This window comes from Alnus glutinosa, chromosome 11 (genome assembly GCF_958979055.1).
Source record: "Alnus glutinosa chromosome 11, dhAlnGlut1.1, whole genome shotgun sequence".
NCBI classification, from domain to species: Eukaryota; Viridiplantae; Streptophyta; class Magnoliopsida; order Fagales; family Betulaceae; genus Alnus; species Alnus glutinosa.
Genome location: NC_084896.1, coordinates 9,706,359 through 9,724,762, shown reverse-complemented (window position 1 = coordinate 9,724,762; position 18,404 = coordinate 9,706,359). Strand labels below are relative to the sequence as shown.

Sequence of the window (18,404 nt, the reverse complement as noted above, 5' to 3'; positions counted from 1 at the left end):
CAGAACTGGAGGAGGTCGGCAAGCACCATAGAGGGTTGCATATTGCACTGGCTCCGGTGGATAGACACAGATTTGGCTTCAACAGTAGATGAAGAAAGAAGAAAGCCCCGCCAGCTATTTCCGGTGACACGCTAGTGCCACTTCTCGATGCCTTCTTGCCTGAAAAGACCGAATAGAAAAAAAAAAAAAAAAAACAAACAATAACACCATAGTCCTTGACGGACTAGGAGAAGATCCAACTCCACTGGATATATCTAAGGAGAAACAAAAACTCCATAGCTCAAAACGGACTAGAAGATAACCAAAACAAGAAACCTAAACCACCATGGGAGGAGGGAAGCATGGCGCCTCCGTCCTCCCTGACCATCAATCTCACCCTTCTTTCTCTTTCTCTAAGCTCTCTCAAACCCTAGCGGTGAGAGAGAATTTAGTTATTCAAGATACCTGATAAGTTAAGGGCACTTTTAGTACCCGAAATGATTATTCTATTAGAAAGATAAATAGTTTTTATTGGGAATTGAAAAGGATTGAATGAAATAGGTATTTATAGTCCTCAGTTTGGTGACAACATATATGTTCTCGTTTGAATTGAAACCAAAAAATTACTTAAATATCCACTTTTTTTTTTATTTTTTTTTCAAAAACAAATACTGAATTAAACAAACAAAAAATAAAAAAACTCATTATTTTTGTATTTTTCATGTCGGGTTTTTTTTTTTTTTTTTGAAAATATAGTCTATCACTCTATTTATTTTTAGAGAAATGACTATCGTCCTCAATTTAAGGAATAACTATTCTAACGAAAATGACTATTCCTGAGGAACCAGATCCTCGACAATTCTGGAGAGGAATCGATTCCTTATATTTGAAGGGCATTTTAATCATTTTACTTTTCTTTTCTTTTTTTTTTTTTTTTTTTTTTTTTTTGACACAAATGTCTCTCAAATGCAAGGCAAATGAAATGAAAAGAATCCGAATTTCATCCTAAGGACTATTCCGCATTTGAAATGTGTCCTAAGGGCAATTTGTCGGTTCTCTAAGCACTGCAAATTAAAAACGGAAATGGGTCAGAAATTGCAAATAGGAGGAGTTCTAAGGTGTCTCTTAGGAATCTTATGACTTAGGGACTTTCATATGATTGTCATCTCAGATTATTGGCTTTCCCTTAAATCTAATTTTGTGAATATTATTGGTGCTGCTTTTTCCTGGTGCATGTGAACACGTCTAATTAGGTATGGAAAAAAAAAAACGAAAAAAAAGAAAAAGAAGAAGAAGAAGAAGCAGAATTAGGTGTCAACAACACAAACTATCAAGCCACTGGAATTCTGGAAAGGCCAAAAAAACGTTTAAGATAAAATAATGGAGAAAGTACATTCATCCCTTCCAACTTTCAATTTGTAATGTTTCATCCCAACTTTAATTTGTGCAATGTCCCGCTAAATTGTCGTTGAAGTTGCAATGTCTTTTATATATTTTGCGTAAAAAATAACAAAAAAAAAAAAATCTGAAAAAAGTACAAAAAAAAATAAAAAAATAGAAAGACACAAATTCAGGAAAAATGATCTTATTTTTCTTTAATTTCTTTTTTTTTTCCTAAATTTTTTATCACGTGTATTTTTGTCTATTATTTCGCAAAAATGGCACATCGCAACATGAATGATAATTTGAGGGGAAAATTACACAAATTAAAATTTTATGAGAAACATCATTATAAATTGCTTGGTAGTTAGAGGAGATAAATGTATTTTTTCTTAAAATAATTCTTGTTGGCCCTCCAAATGCTCCGAGAGCAAAATATATATAGAAAGTGAAACAACACCCACCATGGATAGCAACATTTCACGTTAATCAGCACGTAACCGTTGCTGGTTACATGCTATATTGTATATAAACAATGTGCCAGTTGCTTTAAATAGAGAGAAGAGACATAAAAATGTCTGTGCCGTAAAAATGTGTGACAACATGTGTATGTGTACGTGTTTGTACATCTCTCTCGTTTTAAATTTGTGGAAGACATTTAGACTGTGAATTACATGGGTATTGCTCCAGTAGTATGATCTACCACGAGATAAGAATTCAAGACCAAAGCATGTGGAACAACTACGTAAGATCAAATTTATTTCGATACACAAAAAATATCGAATAATTCATTCCGCTATGTATTATTGAATTTTTAACATATATATATATATATCTTTATTTTTTTTCAAATACACTGATTTTGACGTCATTTGTTGAATAAAGTATAAACTTAGCATAAAAGGAAATGATTTTAACATATGCAACAAGAGAAATGCTACGCACTTCCATTTTCACATTTTTAAGTGCACATTTCTTGATGTGCAATTACAAATCATTATTAAGTTTTGGATGGATCTCTATTAGATTTTTGATTCAATAGTAATTTTTAGTGCCATGTTAAATAATGCACTTGAGAGTGTGAAAGTGATAATGTGTGTAGCATTCTTATGCAACAAATGCTCGAATTGGAGTAAAGGCATTTCGCTTTCTCTTTTAGACGTTTTCTTTTATATATATATATATCCTTATCTTTTTCTTGTTTTAGGCCCTATGAAGGTAGGCAATGCCGCAATGGGGTTCATTCCATCTTAGGTATCTTGAGAGACATCACAGATCAGGATTTATTATAATTAGCTGCTAGAAATATATACAATTTTCAATTTTATAGAATTAGGACAGCCCAATTTGAAGGGATATTTCTTAGAATAATTATTCATTACCACCTAAATATACAACTTTTCACCACCTTCCCTATGTGGCAAGGTGGTTCCCCACTACTTCTTAAGTTTTTTTATTTTTTAAAAATAAATTAAATTGGGGGACCACCTTGCCACATAGACAAGGTGGTAGAAAATTGTATATTTAGGTAGTAGTGAATCATTACTCTATTTCTTATCCCTCCAAAAGGACATCAATGCAAGATGAGTGACCTAACAGTAGTCTAATACTGACAATTGTTTTGGAAACTTACCAATTCATTGCCTCTCTTTATTATGCAATCCTTTAATAATAATAACAAAGAAAAAGTAAAAAAAAACTTCACTTATAATTCATGATCATTTATCATTTTTGCAATTAGGGTATTCATCTTTAAAAAGTGTCAATTTAGGGTATCTATATTTCATTTTTTATTTTTTTAAAAAAATTATAAAATTTTCAAAGATTTAGGTATGAGTATTTTTGCAAATTCCGTTAAATTCTGACTAATACCTAAATCCTTGATTTTTTTTTTTTTTTTTATTCTTTTCCAAAAAAATGGTATTTTGAGAATTTTGACAGCCATGAGTATTTTAAAGAAAAATTCTAATGAAGGGTTAAAATTGAAAGAAGTTGAAAGATAAATATCCGAAATTGAAATTTTTTAAAGATAAATACCTTAATGAGTTAACTTCACATAAATGTACCAAACTATATGACGTTTTGACGGAAGGATACCGAACTATCATTTCTCTCGAACCGAGATATTAAACTATCAAAAGCCCTCAAATAAGGTATTCTGTCAGCTTTAGGCGTCAAATCATGCCAAAATTCTCAAAATACTCATGTGTTTGTTTTTTTTTTAAAAAATTATAAATTTTTTCAAAGATTCAGGCATAGGTATTTTTGTAAATTTCGTTAAATTCTTACCAATACTTAAATCCTAACATTTTTTTTTTCTAGAAAAAGAAGAGGGGTATTCTGGGTATTTCGTCAAGATTTAACGTTCAAAGCTGACGGAATACTCTTATTTGAGAGTTTTTGATAGTTTAATATCTCGGTTCGAGAGAAATAATAGTTCAGTACCATTTCGTCAAAACGCCATATAGTTCAATACCTTTTTATGAAGTTAACTATACCTTAATTGTAAAAGCGATTGAAAAATTAAAAGTTATAAAAGAAGTTTTTCAAAAAAAACAAAAAAGACAAAAAAGGAAAAGGGTAAATGCTTTGGGTCAAAGTAAATCTATCTTTGACGCGGTTGGACGCGAAATGTACCCCGAGTCTAAAATAATTGAACAAATAAAGACATATTTAATGCTACCCCACAAAAAAGTAGTGGCGGCATGCACTCGAATTAAAACATGAATCATATGATTTGTCTCTCCCAACAACATCTAATACACTAATGGGGAGGCTGCGGTCAGGCTCATGGAAACGAATTTGGACCTTCACTAATAATTCATCGTCCGAATTGCTAATAACTAAAATATTAATACGAGAGATTTTAAATGAGATCTACCAGCTTAAAATTTAGGAAAAATTTTATTTACCGCCTTTTATTTTTCATTACTTTTATAATTATATTTTTAAATTTTAAAAAGTGTAAATTTATGGTTACCATGTTTTAGAAATTTGTAATGCCAACCTTTCTATCCAAATTTAACATTAAATCTTAATGGAAGAAGTAAAATTTCTAATTCAAGGTATTTTTATAATTTTATAAACATCTTAAGAGTATTTTTGAGATTTCACTCATCAACCGTTTGATTTAATGGTGAATTTTAACGGAATGGTTGACATTATAAATTTCTGAAAGATGGTAATCATAAATTGAATTTTTGTTTTTTTAAAGTTTAAGGGTAAGGTTGAAAAAGTAATAAAATATCAGAGATAGTAAATAAAGTTTTTCTTAAAATTTATTTGGACATATACATTTTATATAAAATTTCTCATATTAGCTGTTTATTATTAATAATTCAGACAAATAATTATTATAAATCTTTTTCAAAAACGAAAACTGCCAACTAAAAGCCTAAACTTTGGGGGGTGGGGTCAGAGACATGTACATAAAGTTAAAGTTGAAAGCCTAATTAATCAATCGAGAATGGGACAATAATGCTAATATCATATCAAAAAAAGAAAAAAAGAAAAAAAGAAAAAAAAACATTTTCTAGTGGGTCACATCTTCTTCACGTTGTCACCATGTAGCAATTGGCATCATTATGTGTGTGTTTTTGCCCTTACACAAACAAGGCCAAACATTGCCCCACCACCATTTCCCAACTAGAGATCTTATCACGAAGCATCAATCAATTCAGTTGTACCAAATTCCTATGCACCTCACAACCTATACTCTCTCTTCCAATGCCATAGAAATCGATCTCTTCAACTTAATTCCCAATATTTGTCTTCAAAAATCTGTTAAAGCTAAGAGTTGCGTTGTTTGGGAGGGCCGGGAGAGATTATATGGAGACGAGATTTAGCCCATTTACTCTTCCCGGCCTACCCTCTGACACCGGGAGCAGTTGCCGGAAAAACCAGCCGGAAACCTCACACCAAGAAGAAGAAGAAGAAAGTGGTATGTCGTCGTCGTCGTCGTCTCTGAACTTGCGTAACCTGTCGAAGCTCATTCTTCCGCCGTTGGGTGGTTCTGGTTCTAATCAGAATCAAATACAGTCAAAAGGGTGGATCATCTCGCCCATGGACTCAAGATATAGGTACGTAATTAATATTATTAACTCAAGAAAATTATATATTTTTTATTACCAAAAATATATCAGTGGTTAGTTTTTCTGGTTGAACTTCATTCTCAATGCATGTCACCATTTATTCATGATGGGCACTATATTTTAGTACATACATGTAAAAATATATAATAAGATATATAAAACTTAAAGAAAAGAGAGCGAAGAGAGACAAGTACTGTTAGGAGAATATTATTACGAGGAACAAGAAAATTATAAACTAAATAAAGAAGAGAATAATTCTTGTTAAATCATAATTACTTCCAAAAAGTTAACTTAAAAGGAACAGATAAATTTAAAGAAAAATTTAATTACTTACGACCCTTAATCTTTGATAACTTTGACAAATCATAATCTCAAACTTTAAAAAGTGTCAATTTAGGGTATCAATCTTTCAATTTTTTTTTTTTTTAACTCTCAATTAGAATTTTTCGTTAAATCTTGTCAAAATTTTCAAAATACCCATATTTTTTTTAGGGAAAAAAAAAGAAAAAGAATTTAACTCCGTTAAAATGCAAGGATTTAGGTGTTGTTCAGAATTTAACGAAATTTGCACAAATACTCGTGACTGAATCCTTGAAAATTTTGATAATTTTTATTTTTATTTTTAAACACTGGTATTTTAGAAATTTTGACCGAATTTAATGGAAAATTCTGATGGAGGGTTGAAATTGAAAAAAAATGAAAGATTGATACACTAAATTAACACTTTTTAAAGTTTGAGGTCAGGGGTTGTAAGTAAAATTCCTCCTAAATTTAATAAATACTTTAGCATTTTTCCTCACGTGTGAGCTAAAACTATGTACATTTTAATAGATGAGGCTTAATTCGTGGAATATTTAATTAAAATGAGGATATACGATAGAGTCAAAGTTCGAACTTAAAATCTCTAATTGACTTTGATACCATGTTAAATCGTCACTTGTCCTCAAAGTTTAAGCTAATAGAAATAGATAACTTTAATCTGTTAATGAATACTTTAATGTAAAATAAAATAAAATAAAATAAAATAAAAGCCTAGTATATATATGTAAAGAATAATGTAAATATGAAGAATGAAGTAGTCAATTTTGATGTGTGAAATAGGTGCTGGGAGACATTTATGGTGGTTTTAGTAGCTTACTCTGCATGGGTTTACCCGTTTGAGGTGGCATTTCTGAATGGCTCTCCAAAGGCCAAACTCTGGATTGCAGACAATATTGTGGATGTGTTTTTTGCGATCGACATCGCCTTGACGTTCTCGGTGGCCTACATCGATCCAAGAACTCAGCTTCTGGTTCGCGACTCTAGAAAGATCGCCCTCAGGTTAGTCCGTCCGTACAATCTTTTTTTTCTTGTTACTCATCCGTGGTGGTAGTACATGTCAAGTAAAAAACCTTAAACCTTGTTTAGGAAAATGTTTTTTTAAAAAATATTTGAGTTTGAAAACATTTTTTGGCGTTTGGCTTGTACGAAAAATCAGCAACGGCAACAGCTTATGATGACGACGTACGACAATGGCCAGAGGAGGCTGGCAAGTACCTTCGACGACGTACGGCAGAAAATGTGCAGCAAGAAAGAGTGCGTGCATGCGGAAAGGAGGTTGGGTATTGTAGGTCAAGAAGAAGAAGTTCAAACTCAAAAAATAATTTACGAAAATTAAAAAAAAAAAAAAAAAAAATTTGCTTAGCTCAAATGAAGTTTTTCTAGTCAACCGAAGATGCATGTTTTCAGTTTGACAAAAGTTTTATGTCATTCCAAATATTGGGAAAAAAAAAAAAAAAATTATCTTTTCTAGAAGAGTTTTTACCGCAAAACAAAAGGAGCCAAAATTAATGATGGTAGTAAGAACATCTTCAACTTGGGAATAGGAGAGGAAAATCACGTGTTTGCTGAAATTTGCTTTCTTTGTAGATTATGATTCATACCCCACCGTCTGGTCTACGAATCACAATCACAAATTATAGCTATTATAAAAAATTCGATTTCTACTTTGGGATAGGAGATTAATCAATTTATTATTTTTAATATCGTCCGACCCTACACTGGGCCAACCTTTTTTTATTAAAAAAGACAAAAAAAAAAAAAAAAAATCTAGGCAAGATACATATATTAAAGAGGATCATCAAAGATACTGCCCTTTTTTTAAAAAAAAAAGGAAAAGATCCTACTTTTTAGTAACTTTTGTATTGTTCCAAAAAAATAAAAAATAAAAATTTGTCACTATAAAGTCCTAATTAAAGGTCGTATTTTTTTATATGCAAAGTCCTAAATTAAGCTCGTAGAAAAAAAGAAAAAGAAGTCAAAAACCCAGCACGTTAGTCATGAGCATCATCAAGTTTCAAGAAATTAGAGTAAGTACGTACAATCATTGAGAAGATGAAGGAACAGTTCGCTATGAATGGAAAGTGCTGTCAAAGGCACCACACTACCGACCATCGTACAATTTTGCATCCAAAACCCAAATAAATTTTGAGCTCGATCTACGCTCACCAATTACTCGAATAAATGACTTTTATATGAGAATTTTTCATATTATTTGTTTAAATTATTAGTAGTTGTAGTAAATCCTAATTCCAAAAATAAAGTCGTTCTGCGACGCTTTTTAGGGTTTTTATTTATTTATTTATTTTTATTATTTTAATAGAAAAGCAAAAGTCTTAACAAGCTAGCAATTCTAAAAACAAAGGTTAGAAAAACACCATTTATACCTCTTTTTTCATATGGAGTGGGTCCCACATGTAGTGGGCTCCACTCCATGTGAGATGGGGGTGTAACCGGTGTGTAATTGGTATTTTTTTAGCATTTTTTCAAAAAGAAAATACTTAAAATTATTTTTATTTTTATGTCACATCACAACAAAAAAGCAAGCAAAAAACACATTCTAAGAAATAGTTTCCACGAACCCTTTTATTTGACAATATAGTTGAGTTAGTTTCCGGTATAGTATGAACACGGTTCGTCCTTCTAGGCTCTTGAAGGCTTGAAGCTTTCCCAAGAATTCTGAAAAACATGTACATTCAAAGTTATGAGACCTTTCCGGGGGTCTTAATTCGATGCTTAAGTTAGTTTATGAGAGAAAATGTCTACTTAATCCAAAAAATTCAATCCCCCTCTATAGCTAAGGTATGAGCTTATTTATAGGCTGAATGATGAGAACTCTTACTTCTAGGGTTTCATGTTCTTCGCCTAGGAGCACTGTCAAAGTTTGACTTAGACTTGGACTCTCCTATCTTCCAATCTTGAGATTCTTTCCTTATCAACCTCTAAGTGAGATCCTTGTCAATAAATCCAAAATTAGCTTCAATCTCGAATTTTCAGGAACTGGGCGTGATCCTAGGAGATCCAAACCGTGAATCCTATCTCAATGTAGGATTCTAATTCGGATTTTTAGGGATGCAGTTGATACTAGGCTTGGCAATTTGGGTTGTCGTGTTAACCCATCGGGTTAGCGTGTCAACTCATTTAGCTAATTTGGTAAAAAAATATGTAATTATCACGTCATAAATGTGTTATAAACGGGTTGATGGGTCATAAATGTGTCATAAACAGGTTGGTGGGTCATAAACGTGTCATTAACGGGTCATAAACATGTTATAAACGGGTTGATGGGTCATAAACGGGTTATAGCATAAACTCAAATCCTTTATATTCGTGTCGTGTTCGTGTCAGTTTCGCGGATCGTGTCAAAATTACCAAGCCTAGTTGATACTTGAGTTCTTGAGACATATTTGTCCCGAGCCTTGGCTGACTTAATTAACAACTGAGTTCTCAGGACATACTTGTTCCAGGTCTTGGCTGATTAAATTGAATCTTGGTCCTAAGATATCTGTATTACTGGGACTCAATTGGTATATATGCACATTAATTCTGTCGCATATTCTTAGGAATAGCTTTCCCGAAGATAATAACTTGGTGTCTATCGCCTGGGATAGGACTACCTGGGAGTCCTACAGTCTCGGTTTTATGGCCGCCAATTTTCCTTGGGTCAATACTAACCTGAAGGCTCATGATTATTTGAATGAGTCGGTCTGAGTGGGATTATTACCACAAATGCATATTGTTTAAAAAATTTTAAAACAAAAATTTCTTAGTAGCAACCACTGAAAGCAAAAGACCTAAAAAACAGAGGAACGGTGAGCAAAAGAACTTGCTGGTGTGCGCCGGTGGGGGAGAGTTCCGATGCTGAGTCAGTGTTAAGCTTGTCCGAAAAGTATGTCTAGAATTTCTAGGACCATATGTGGGAGAACTCAGAGAGTTTACCTGGTTCGAGCTATCATTTTTATAGGCGCCTCTTGGGCGTCACTGATGTGGCTATTTTTAACCTAGGAATTATAGTTGTTATCACCTCCGCAGATCATGGGAGACCCACGGATGCGTGATATGCGGACTTCCTTAGATTGGGCTCTTGGGTACTCACAGTGGGCTGTAACCTCATGGACCAAACGAGGCCATCGCTGGGCAAAGCCCGTTGCCCAACAAAAAATAACCTCTAAAAAGCATATATATATATATATATATATATAGTGTAGATTCCCTCCCAAAAAAAAAAAAAAAAGAAAAAAAGAAAAAAGAAAGAAAGAAAGAAAGAGGTGTCCTATGGTGTGGAGCGAACTAGGTCTCTTAATTTATAATGTCAAAAAATTTGATCCACTTAAGACGCACATGGTTAAGTAAAACATGATACCATTTCCATATTATTACTAGTGTGTAAATATAATTTCTTTTAACATAAATTACAAGGGAGTAATTTGCCAGTTTAAAAATATTGATGAATAAAGTATCAGTGATATAAATTAGCTTTTAAAAGTATCTGTGGACAAAAGTGATACTTTAGTTTTCAAAAAACAAAAAAAAACAAACAAAACTTTTCTCATCACCATTAATAAAAAAAATTTAAAATATAAAATACTTTTTAACTATAGATCTCACATTTTTTTTTTTTTTTAACCTTTATTTCATTCATGTCAAAACATTAGCTTTCTCAAACAATTATTATTATTTTTTTTTTTAACTTTCAAAATCATTAGAAGTCCAACTGAGTTATTTAGAAATTCAGTTGATCCTATATTAATTGATCGGAACACAGTGCATCCCCTGAGCAACAAACTGAAGGTTCTTGCTCATTCGTGGGGATTCATATTCACTGAAAATCCATATTAACTCCGTCATTAGAAGTCCAACTGAGTTATTCAGAAATTCAGTTGATCCTATATTAATTGATCGGAACACAGTGCATCCCCTTAGCAACAAATTGAAGGTTCTTGCTCATTCATGGGGATCCATATTCACTGAAAATCCATATTAACTCCGTTAACAGACCAGTTGCTCGCGTGGCAACAGTCTATAATTAGCACCATAGGTTGGATTAGGACTTTTAAGCAAGGCAGCAATTATGAGAGAGTTCATTTAGGACATACCTGCTTAAATAAATTTTGAGCTGCATGTCTAGTCACTTATCCAGATAGATTCTATAGAGACTCGTTTATATTTACTGCTCGAATTACTATCAGACAAGGCTTAGCATGACAAATTTATTTTTTATTTTTAACTATTTGCCCTGAAGTGTTGGAGTCGCCCCTACCATGGGCCTGTTGGCCTGTAAATTAGTGATTGAAGATGATTGGGATTAACCGAGTGTGATGCTGATGTTGTCCTAATTAATTAAGGTACCTGTCAACATGGTTCTTGATGGATTTTGCATCAACAGTCCCATTTGAAGGTGTAGGATACCTTTTGAGAGGCAAACGAGAAATGGGTCTCTCTTACTCCATCTTGGGCCTGCTCAGATTTTGGAGAGTCCGACGGGTCAAGCAACTCTTCACCAGGTTACTCTTCATTTCCTAATCATTAGCCTTAGCCTCACAATTGGACACTCATTCTAAAGCTAACTCCTTTTGGCTCTCTTATTCATTTGGTAGGCTTGAGAAGGATATCAGGTTCAGTTATTTCTGTGTAAGGTGTGCTAGGCTACTCTCTGTAAGTAACACATGCATCAACTCACCCAGACACAAACAAGTAGCTAGTCAGGCAGCAATTTTACTGTCCGAATTGCTAACAATACGGGCAGCAACATTGCTGGCGATCTTTATCCAGGCAAAAGATGTAACTAACATAAGGAATTGTAATGCTTGGGGGTTCTTCAGGTGACGTTGTTTACGGTGCATTGTGCCGGGTGCCTCTACTACTTGCTAGCGGACCGGTACCCTCACCAAGGAAAGACATGGATCGGAGCTGTGATCCCGAATTTTAGAGAAACAAGCCTTTGGGTACGATACGTTTCTGCCATGTATTGGTCCATTACCACCATGACCACAGTTGGCTATGGAGACCTCCATGCAGTGAACACCATGGAAATGATCTTCATCATCTTCTACATGCTTTTCAACCTTGGCCTAACAGCTTACTTAATCGGCAACATGACCAATTTAGTCGTTGAAGGAACTCGCCGTACTATGGAATTTGTAAGCACATCAGTCTTTGTGATGTCTTGTCTGTGTGTTCTACTTTGTTCATCTACTTATATTGCATATATATATGCAGCGAAATAGCATTGAAGCAGCATCAAATTTTGTATGCCGAAATCAGCTGCCTCCAAGGTTGAAAGAACAAATATTGGCTTATATGTGCTTGAGGTTCAAGGCTGATAGCCTGAACCAGCTACAGCTGATTGATCAACTACCAAAGTCCATCTGTAAAAGCATTTGCCAGCATTTGTTTATGCCAACCGTCAAGAATGTCTATCTTTTTAAGGGCCTTTCCCCCGAAGTTCTCTTAATCTTGGTACATACTTACCGAATTATATTTAGTAGACTGCTATATATACGACTGCGAATATAACTAGGATGACAAGATAGTACTGTTACGTCATTCATCTTGAAACATCTTGCATGCATCTACCTATTATATATATATCTAACATGCATATATATGGTATATATAATGACATTGATTAGGTTGCGAAGATGAAGGCGGAGTACATACCACCTAGAGAGGATGTTATAATGCAAAATGAAGCAGCGGACGATGTTTACATCATTGTGTCGGGTGAAATTGAAATCATTTATTGTGAGGTGGATCACAAAGAACAAGTTCTGGGAACTTTGCATTCTGAAGACATTTTCGGAGAAGTTGGTGCACTTTGTTGTAGACCTGAAGGCTATACGTATCGAACCAAAAAGCTTTCACAACTCTTGAGGCTCAACACCACCGCTCTAATGGAAGCAAAGCAGACCCATCAACAAGACTATAAGAAAATGCTCAAAAACTTCCTTCAGGTCCATTTTAGTGTATCCATCTCAATACTGGGAAGAACATATTATTTTCTTTTTATAACTGGGTATCCGGGGCTTTGCCCGGACTAGGTTCCAGAGAAACCGTGCAAACCGTGTGAGCGTCGTAGCCCTAAAAAATTGTTGCCACTCAATAGGGAACTTAATTTAGATCTGATGCTTCATGAGGCACCACTTAAGACCAAGTGATTGATAAAATATACTTATGTTGGCTTTGATTAAGGACTTAATTATTTAGGCATATTATATGGTGCAAATGCAGCATCACAAAAAGCTAAAGGATCTGCATAGTGGAGATTTGATGGGGGAGATCAGTGAGGAAGAAGAGAGTGATTCAAACATGGGTTCCAACCTGCTGGCTGTTGCTAGTACAGGAAATGCTGCTTCCCTTGATGAGCTTCTCAAGAAGAGATTGGATCCTGATATTGGAGATTCTAAAGGAAGAACCCCATTGGTATATTTTTATACATTTTAATTCATTAAATTACCTATGACATATATGTGTGAAATTCATATTTTGGAAATTACCATGAACATCATTGACAGATCACTGATATCATTGTTGTCATTATTACACAATATTATCACTGATTTTTCTTATGATGTATGATCAGCATATAGCAGCATCAAAAGGGCATGAAGAGTGTGTTTCGATACTGCTTAAGCATGGATGTAATATACACTTACGAGGTAATATCCAATGCTCTAGCCTTCCATTTTTTAGATAATTTTTACGAGGCAGGGTTTAGTATTAAATCAAATGGCAAACTTGTGAAATATCTCTCATACCCCTGTAAAATTTATCAAAATATCAATTTGGCCTTAATTAAAGAAAGGTTTCTTCTTTTCTTTTCTTTTCTTTTTTTTTTTTTTTTTTTTAAATAGAAAATAAAAAATGTGAGCATTTTAGCATTCTCTGTTAGGACTGAAACTTGTGATATTAACATTCAAAATTTTGATAATTTAAGGTTATGATTGTTAAATTCTTTAACACGATTAGGTAAGTGAAGTTTTCTCTGAAAGTTACGCTCTTGGGATTCTTGGATTTACTTAAACTATTTGGTTTATGATAATGCAATGAATGGCAGACATAAATGGCGACACTGCTTTATGGAATAGTATAGCATCAAAACACCATTCCATATTCTGGATCCTCTACAACGATGCCACCCAATGCGATCCATACATAGTCGGTGATCTTCTGTGCACTGCTGCAAAAAGAGACGACATATCGGTGATGAAGGAATTACTGAAACAAGGGCTAGATGTTGACTCCAAGGATCGCAACGGGTTAACAGCAATCCAGATTGCGATGGCTAATAACAACGTTGACATGGTGAATCTTCTGTTGTTGAACGGTGCAGATATTGTCAATGCAAAAATTTACGAGTTTCCTCCGGCAATATTGAATGAAATCTTGCAAAGAAGAGAGGTTGGTCACCGGATTATGGTAGCCGATACCAAAATAAATGACGTGCTTTTGGCGAGGCACGACAAGTGGAGAGACTTCGGTGGAGTTGTTTGTCCAAGGGTGAGCATTTACAGAGGCAATCCAGTTGTGAGGAGAGAGACTGGCTACATGGAAGCTGGGAGACTAATTAGGTTGCCAGGTTCCCTAGAGGAGCTCAAGAATATTGCAGGTACATATTTTTTTCATGAGTAATACTACTGAAGATACATTTAATAGACAGTACAATTGTCATATAACTTGGATGGTATGGCCGTGAAACCAAACACATACAAACAATATTCACATATGCAACATGGCGTTCATTCCATTAATTCCCAACCCATAAAATCTTAATCACCCTTAACCCTACACGTAAACGCTATTAGATAGAATATTCATTAAATGATTAAATTAATTATTTCCTATCAGTTTAAGCTTTAGGACTAAGTGGTGATTTAAGATAGTACGTATATATGAGACCAGTAATTCTGAGTTCAAATCTTGTCTTTCTAATTTACTTCTCATTTAAATTAAATATTTCACGTATTGAGTCTCACTTATTCAAGAGAGTTTGAGTCAGCCTGCACATGAAGTATCTATTTTGACTATAATTTCTTGAGTATCTATCTAAGAGTACTTCTCTTATTTTCATCCTTTGTGTATTGAGAAAATTCCTTTGTGGATATATTCTAAGGAACCATACCCAAAAACAATCTTCTTTTCTTTCACATTTTTCCCTATATCCGTTCTGGAAAAGCTTGATCGCTTTGCCAAATGTCAATTAGAGTGGTTTTTTATAATCGTTCCAACATTGCATATACGATTTTCATTATTGAACTCACAAGTTTCCAATCTGACCCTATTAACTTGTGTATTCTATGATTTTGAATAGGTCAAAAGTTTGGGTTTGATGCAAGAAATGCTGCAGTAACAGATGAACAAGGAGCAGAAATTGACTCTATTGATGTCATTAGAGATAATGATAAAATTTTCATAGTTGAAGATCCAAATTCTATAATGTAATAAAAAACTTATACATAAGATTATGTGGGTTAGAAAATAGGCTGTCAAGTATTTTCTATCCCTCACTTCCAGAAGGAAAGCTCTAGCCTGAAAGAAAAGTGTATGTTTTAGTAGGAATGCTCATGACATGCATATTCATACAAATATCTCTTGTTTTCCCCCATTTTTCTTTCAATTATATAGATTGCAATTCAGTAGTGTCTAGGATTTGTCCTTAATGCTTTTCTTTATTTATTTTCATAATCCTTTTTTGACTAATTTCAATATGTTTTTGATCATATGCTAAATTTAAACATGATAAGTTGTAATCAATAGAGAATCTATAGGTATGAGCAAGAACGGATCACATGCATAATGTTTACCTCATAGGGCTAAATATAATTCTAAAAAAAAAATGCTTTATGTAGTACTAATTAATTATGTCCAAATATTATAAGATAACTCAATCTAGAAATGATACACACACATGTCCTACACATCTTCATACAACTGAGTTTTAAATCCACAATTGAATTTGTGAGACCCAATATTATGGGTCTTGTTGGGGAATTATCATTCCCAAAGCCCAAACAGGCCCATCACAAAGTTTAAGCTTAGCCAGTTTATCCGACCCGAGTAAACCCACAACCGTTGGTGTACCCGACCCGGATAAACATGATTCCATAGTGCCTGGAATCCGAAATGTCCCTAACAGATCACAAGTGGGCCTGAAAGTCCAACTAGGGCCCACCCACGGTCAACATAGCCTAATTCAACTAAGGCCTAACCCATTCCCAATCATATACAAGAAGTCGTGAGAACCCGAGATACTCAAGCGTATCTCAGGCGCTCAAGCCACGTTCCACAAAGCTGCTCCCAATCCAAACGTGGGTACACACATTCCGAATTATCAGAAGGCACACGTTTCGTGACGTGCAATAACCCATGAACCATGATTAGAGAGACGTTCTCCCCCATTTCAAGGGATGAACCGTCTCAACCCTACAATATAAATACAAATCAACCTCCAGGTATTCTTTGGCTGAAATTATCATTATTGAGGCATTGATACAGATTATCTAAAGAACTGACTTAAGCATTAGAGTGGGATCAATTGTCACCCCCAGCAAGCACCCTCACTAGCTTTCTTATTTTGCAGAAAGAGACCATCGACAGTTTCTAAAGCTTGTGTCGCCAAATCGGAAACTGTTTTAACAGTTTGGTGTCGTTTGTGGGAACAATTTTTGTTATCGTTTCTTTGGTGGACAACTTGCTGCATGGAACGGCTTTGCCGTTCACCGATCGGATCTCGACAGTTCGCCTCCCCAAGAAGTTCAAAGTCCCAAGCATTGCAATATTCATTGGGATTGAAGATTCGACCGAGCACCTAGATAACTACCAGGCTCATTTGGATTTGCATTGGACTTCGTCCGAGGTGGCATGCTGAGCCTTCCCCTTAACTCTGCCCGGGAGTGCTCAAGATTAGTTCTGGATACTCCCACCGAGGTCCATTGATAATTTCGAGGACCTAGGACGAAAGTGCTTGACCCAATTTCTAGTAGGGCGAGTACGAAAGAAACCTCCGGCCATTTGCTATCTATGCGCTAACAGGAAAGCGAGACCCTGAGGGACTACGTCATGAGGTTCAACCAGGCCAAATTGTCTATTGAGAATGCCACAGATGAAATGGTATATGTAGCCCTGTACCAAGGGCTATGACCCGATGGGACACTGATGGCCGACCTCGCTCGAAGAAAGCCTGATGATCTAATGGGGCTTATGGATAAGGTGGACGAATATATAAACCAAGAAAAAACTCTCTGAGCCATGATCGGCTCTTGGAAAGCTCAATCCTTAACCTCCCAAAACCTTGAAAAGAAGAAGAAGAGTCATCCAGCAGAACGGGCTCTTGAGAGACCCCACAAGCAGTTTAAGGATTATAACTTCACACCTATCAACGCACCGATCCATGAAGTTCTAATGGAAGTAAGGAAGGATCCTGATTACGCCCCTCCTCAGAAGATTCTGAGAGAACCATTGGAGAAAAACAAGGACAAGTATTGCGCCTACCATGACGCAATGGGACATCACATCGAGGGCTGTGTAGCTATGAGGTTGATGATTGAGAAGTTCATTAGTAGTGGGAAGCTTGTTCACTTCTTCAGAGACAACCGAGCCCAACCTGGGTAGAACTGAGATAGGCCACCTCAAAATAATCCCCCCCGAGACTAGAGGGAATGGGCTCCATCCCCGTGGAGGCATCTGGAAGACAAACCTTGGAAGCACAATCGCAGGAGGGATGAGCCAAGGAGAGAAGAGCCGAGGCAAGAGAGAAGACGGAGTAGAAGTGCTAGGCAACCCGACTGAGTCATTGCTGAGATCCAGACTATATCCGGAGGATTTGCAGGTGGGGGAGAGACTAGTGCAAACCGGAAGGCCTACACTAGGTTATTAAAGAAGTGGGAGGTTCTTATGATTGACAGACCCCGCAAGTCCTTGAAGAAGGAGGTCCCGGTGCTTGGGTTCTTGGATAAAGATTATGTGGGAGTATCCCTCCCCCATACCAACTCTTTGGTTGTCACCTTGCAAGTAGCCAATCACCTTATCCACAGGGTTTTAGTTGACAATGGAAGCTATGCCGACATACTGTATTGGTTGGCGCTCTTACATATGGATATAAGTCGGGATAAAATAATCCTAGCGAAATATCCTCTAATGGGGTTCGGAGGAGAGCAGGTTTTCCCCATCGGTTCCATCGAACTCTCAATTACAGCATGGGAAAACCCAAAGCAGAAGACTATAATGGTCAAGTTCTTGTTGATAGACCGGCCCCTAGCCTATAACAAGATTCTCAGAAGGATGGCACTGAGAAAGCTAAAAGCCATAACTTCCACATTGCATTTGAAGATGAAATTCTTGACTGAGGAAGGGGTTGGAGAAGTCAAAGGAGATTGGTAGGTAGCAAGGCACTGCTACAACATTACAATGAAGGACGCTCCCGAGCAGTCCCCTCCTTGACTCAAGGGAGAGGACAGGTAGCAATCATAGTCAGGGGTAGGGGAGGGAAAAAACTCGCCCACCCACACTGACCCTCGCCCCGTGCCCCAAAAATCTCGATTTTTAGTTGATTTTTTGAGGGTACGTGTCCAAAAATGGTATACCCATACAGGGCAGGGCAGGTTGCGGGTTGGGGTTTTTAAAAACTCCAGGGACCCA

The 18,404-nt window shown here is 35.7% G+C and overlaps 2 protein-coding genes across 2 annotated transcripts; both read left to right on the top strand.

Moving 5' to 3' along the window:
• Window positions 1-4,962: 4,962 nt before the first annotated feature.
• LOC133881752 (potassium channel AKT2/3) lies at window positions 4,963-15,409 on the top strand. Its single transcript, XM_062320777.1, has 11 exons — window positions 4,963-5,438; window positions 6,552-6,770; window positions 11,114-11,272; window positions 11,366-11,423; window positions 11,591-11,908; window positions 11,988-12,227; window positions 12,401-12,721; window positions 12,999-13,190; window positions 13,351-13,426; window positions 13,825-14,376; window positions 15,079-15,409. Exons 1-11 carry the CDS (start codon window positions 5,188-5,190, stop codon window positions 15,207-15,209), a joined length of 2,517 nt encoding a protein of 838 aa, XP_062176761.1. The 5' UTR covers window positions 4,963-5,187; the 3' UTR covers window positions 15,210-15,409.
• Window positions 15,410-17,015: 1,606 nt separating this feature from the next.
• LOC133881089 (uncharacterized) lies at window positions 17,016-18,146 on the top strand. The gene is made up of 2 exons (XM_062320053.1): window positions 17,016-17,325; window positions 17,596-18,146. The coding sequence occupies exons 1-2, from the start codon at window positions 17,016-17,018 to the stop codon at window positions 18,144-18,146; spliced, it is 861 nt and encodes a 286-aa protein (XP_062176037.1).
• The last annotated feature ends 258 nt before the right edge of the window (window positions 18,147-18,404 follow it).

What these genes read in the sequence shown, in the direction of transcription:
- LOC133881752 (XM_062320777.1), top strand. Translation starts at nt 5,188, where the DNA reads ATGGAGACGAGATTTAGCCCATTTACTCTTCCCGGCCTACCCTCTGAC. An exon ending in TCTAGAAAGATCGCCCTCAG is followed by an intron (nt 6,771 to 11,113) that starts GTTAGTCCGTCC and finishes TAATTAATTAAG; the next exon opens with GTACCTGTCAACATGGTTCT. An exon ending in CTAAAGGAAGAACCCCATTG is followed by an intron (nt 13,191 to 13,350) that starts GTATATTTTTAT and finishes ATGTATGATCAG; the next exon opens with CATATAGCAGCATCAAAAGG.
- LOC133881089 (XM_062320053.1), top strand. Translation starts at nt 17,016, where the DNA reads ATGATCGGCTCTTGGAAAGCTCAATCCTTAACCTCCCAAAACCTTGAA. An exon ending in GATGATTGAGAAGTTCATTA is followed by an intron (nt 17,326 to 17,595) that starts GTAGTGGGAAGC and finishes GAGGATTTGCAG; the next exon opens with GTGGGGGAGAGACTAGTGCA.